Source organism: Anastrepha obliqua, chromosome 2 (assembly GCF_027943255.1).
Source record: "Anastrepha obliqua isolate idAnaObli1 chromosome 2, idAnaObli1_1.0, whole genome shotgun sequence".
Lineage (NCBI taxonomy): Eukaryota > Metazoa > Arthropoda > Insecta > Diptera > Tephritidae > Anastrepha > Anastrepha obliqua.
Genome location: NC_072893.1, coordinates 42,915,068 through 42,916,961, shown reverse-complemented (window position 1 = coordinate 42,916,961; position 1,894 = coordinate 42,915,068). Strand labels below are relative to the sequence as shown.

Genomic DNA, 1,894 nt, shown 5'->3' with positions numbered 1-1,894 from the left:
TAGGTGTGCCGCAGGGCTCTATTTTAGATCCAATTTTATTTTGCATTTTAATTAATGATATAGTTGAGTGCTGCTAAAATTCGACGATTCATCTCTATGCTGACGACACTTAGATCTTATTGATAGCAAGGCTTAATGAAGACCTCAATCGTATTTCTAACATTTTGTATTTTATATTGAGAAATAAAATAAAACAAAATAAATGAAGTGAATGAAATATTTGCTTGCTCTGTTTTTTCAAAATCATATCTGAATCAAATAAGGTATGAGTGACTGTATGAACATACATATATAGGGTTATTCAATAGGTGCGCTTCAACTTTTTTCCGATAGGGAGGGGATAGTCAAACCGTTTGTGTTTTAATCAGAAAAGTGCAAAAGTTGAAGCGCTCTTACTGAAAGACCCATTATATGCATGTGCCATTATATGTACCAATACATTCAAATTTACATTCGTGCATACGTGCGAGATTGAGCTATTGCACTTGCATCGATGAAGAACTTATGAGTGCAGTCAGTCAGTTCTACTTTGAGAATACATTGTGAAAGATGGTTTCTGCGCTTTTGATATTTTTCACCGTAACTTCAAATATTTGTGATATGCAGCTGTGCTACGAAAGGGAACGATATTCGTATATCAGTTACGAAATTAATGAGGTAAAATAATTTCTTTCTTCATTTGCCATAAATTCATTATTCACAAAAAGTGAGAAATAATTTTTAATCACAGGTCATTCAACGAAGTTCTTTAAATAAGCAGTGCGTTATCAATTCAACTTTCATGGAAGTTATTGCGTTTGATCAGGAGCAACTGTGCGATACGCAAATTGAGGACGATCAATGCTATGCACAACCTGTGGAGGAGACAGCCAAGGAGTGGACAGCTAAGGAGGGGACAGCTAAGAAGGAGACAACCAAGGTGAGGACAGCTAAGGAGGGGACAGGCAAGGAGGGGACAGCCAAGGAGGAAACAGCTAAGGAGGGGACAGGCAAGGAGGGGACAGCCAAGGAGGAAACAGCTAAGGAGGGAACAGCCAAGGAGGGGACAGCCAAGGAGTGGGCAGCCAAGGAGGGGACAGCTAAGGAGGGAACAGCTAAGGAGGGGACAGCTAAGAAAGAGACAGCTAAGGGGGAGACAGCTAAGGAGGAGAAGTTAAGTAAGGATGACGTCGGACTAGTTTTGATACTATTTCTTTTCATTGTTGCATTATGCAGTCGTTAACAGTCGTTCTCGTTAAAGTAATAGAAACCCTTTGACAGTCGTGCACGATTTTTTTGATCTATACAATGGAGTTGGATATTTGTCTTTATTAGAAACAATGGGAAGTAATAAAGAAAAGTATACAGCATTTTGCCTTTTTTGCCATTTTATATGGGAATACTGAACAAAATAGAAATAATTAGGTTTTATATGAAATAAAAATAAATTAATTTTATACCGCCACAACAATAAAATTCATCATCTGTCTTTCATTTTCTTACATACATAAGTACGCTGTGCATACCAAGGAAACCGAACTTTTTTTGGGGTGGAAATACTGGTTTAATATTTGAAAATGGTAGAAAGTGTTTTATTAATTACAATTACCACTTTTTTTTCAACTCTAAGGAAATTTCTGAACACCTCGCGTAAAAATTGTTGCTCTTTTGCGCCGAAATAGTCCGAAAGAGATTTTTTTTTTCATATTGTATTTTCGTAAGAAACAAAGTGCTCTCCCTACGATGTGGATAGGTGATAAACAATTGGAGCTCAATTTTGTGTATTAGTAGGCTATACTAGTCTAGCCGGAGCATCAGAAACACACAACTGTACGAGAATAAATAATGCAGATTGTTAAAAACTTATCGCAAAAAATATAATAGGTATTGGGAATATACATATGTACATACGTAA

General features: G+C 36.6%; 1 protein-coding gene across 1 annotated transcript; it reads left to right on the top strand.

Moving 5' to 3' along the window:
- Positions 1-509: 509 nt before the first annotated feature.
- LOC129237805 (EF-hand calcium-binding domain-containing protein 5-like) lies at positions 510-1,459 on the top strand. Its single transcript, XM_054872746.1, has 2 exons — positions 510-657; positions 731-1,459. Exons 1-2 carry the CDS (start codon positions 550-552, stop codon positions 1,220-1,222), a joined length of 600 nt encoding a protein of 199 aa, XP_054728721.1. The 5' UTR covers positions 510-549; the 3' UTR covers positions 1,223-1,459.
- Positions 1,460-1,894: the final 435 nt, after the last annotated feature.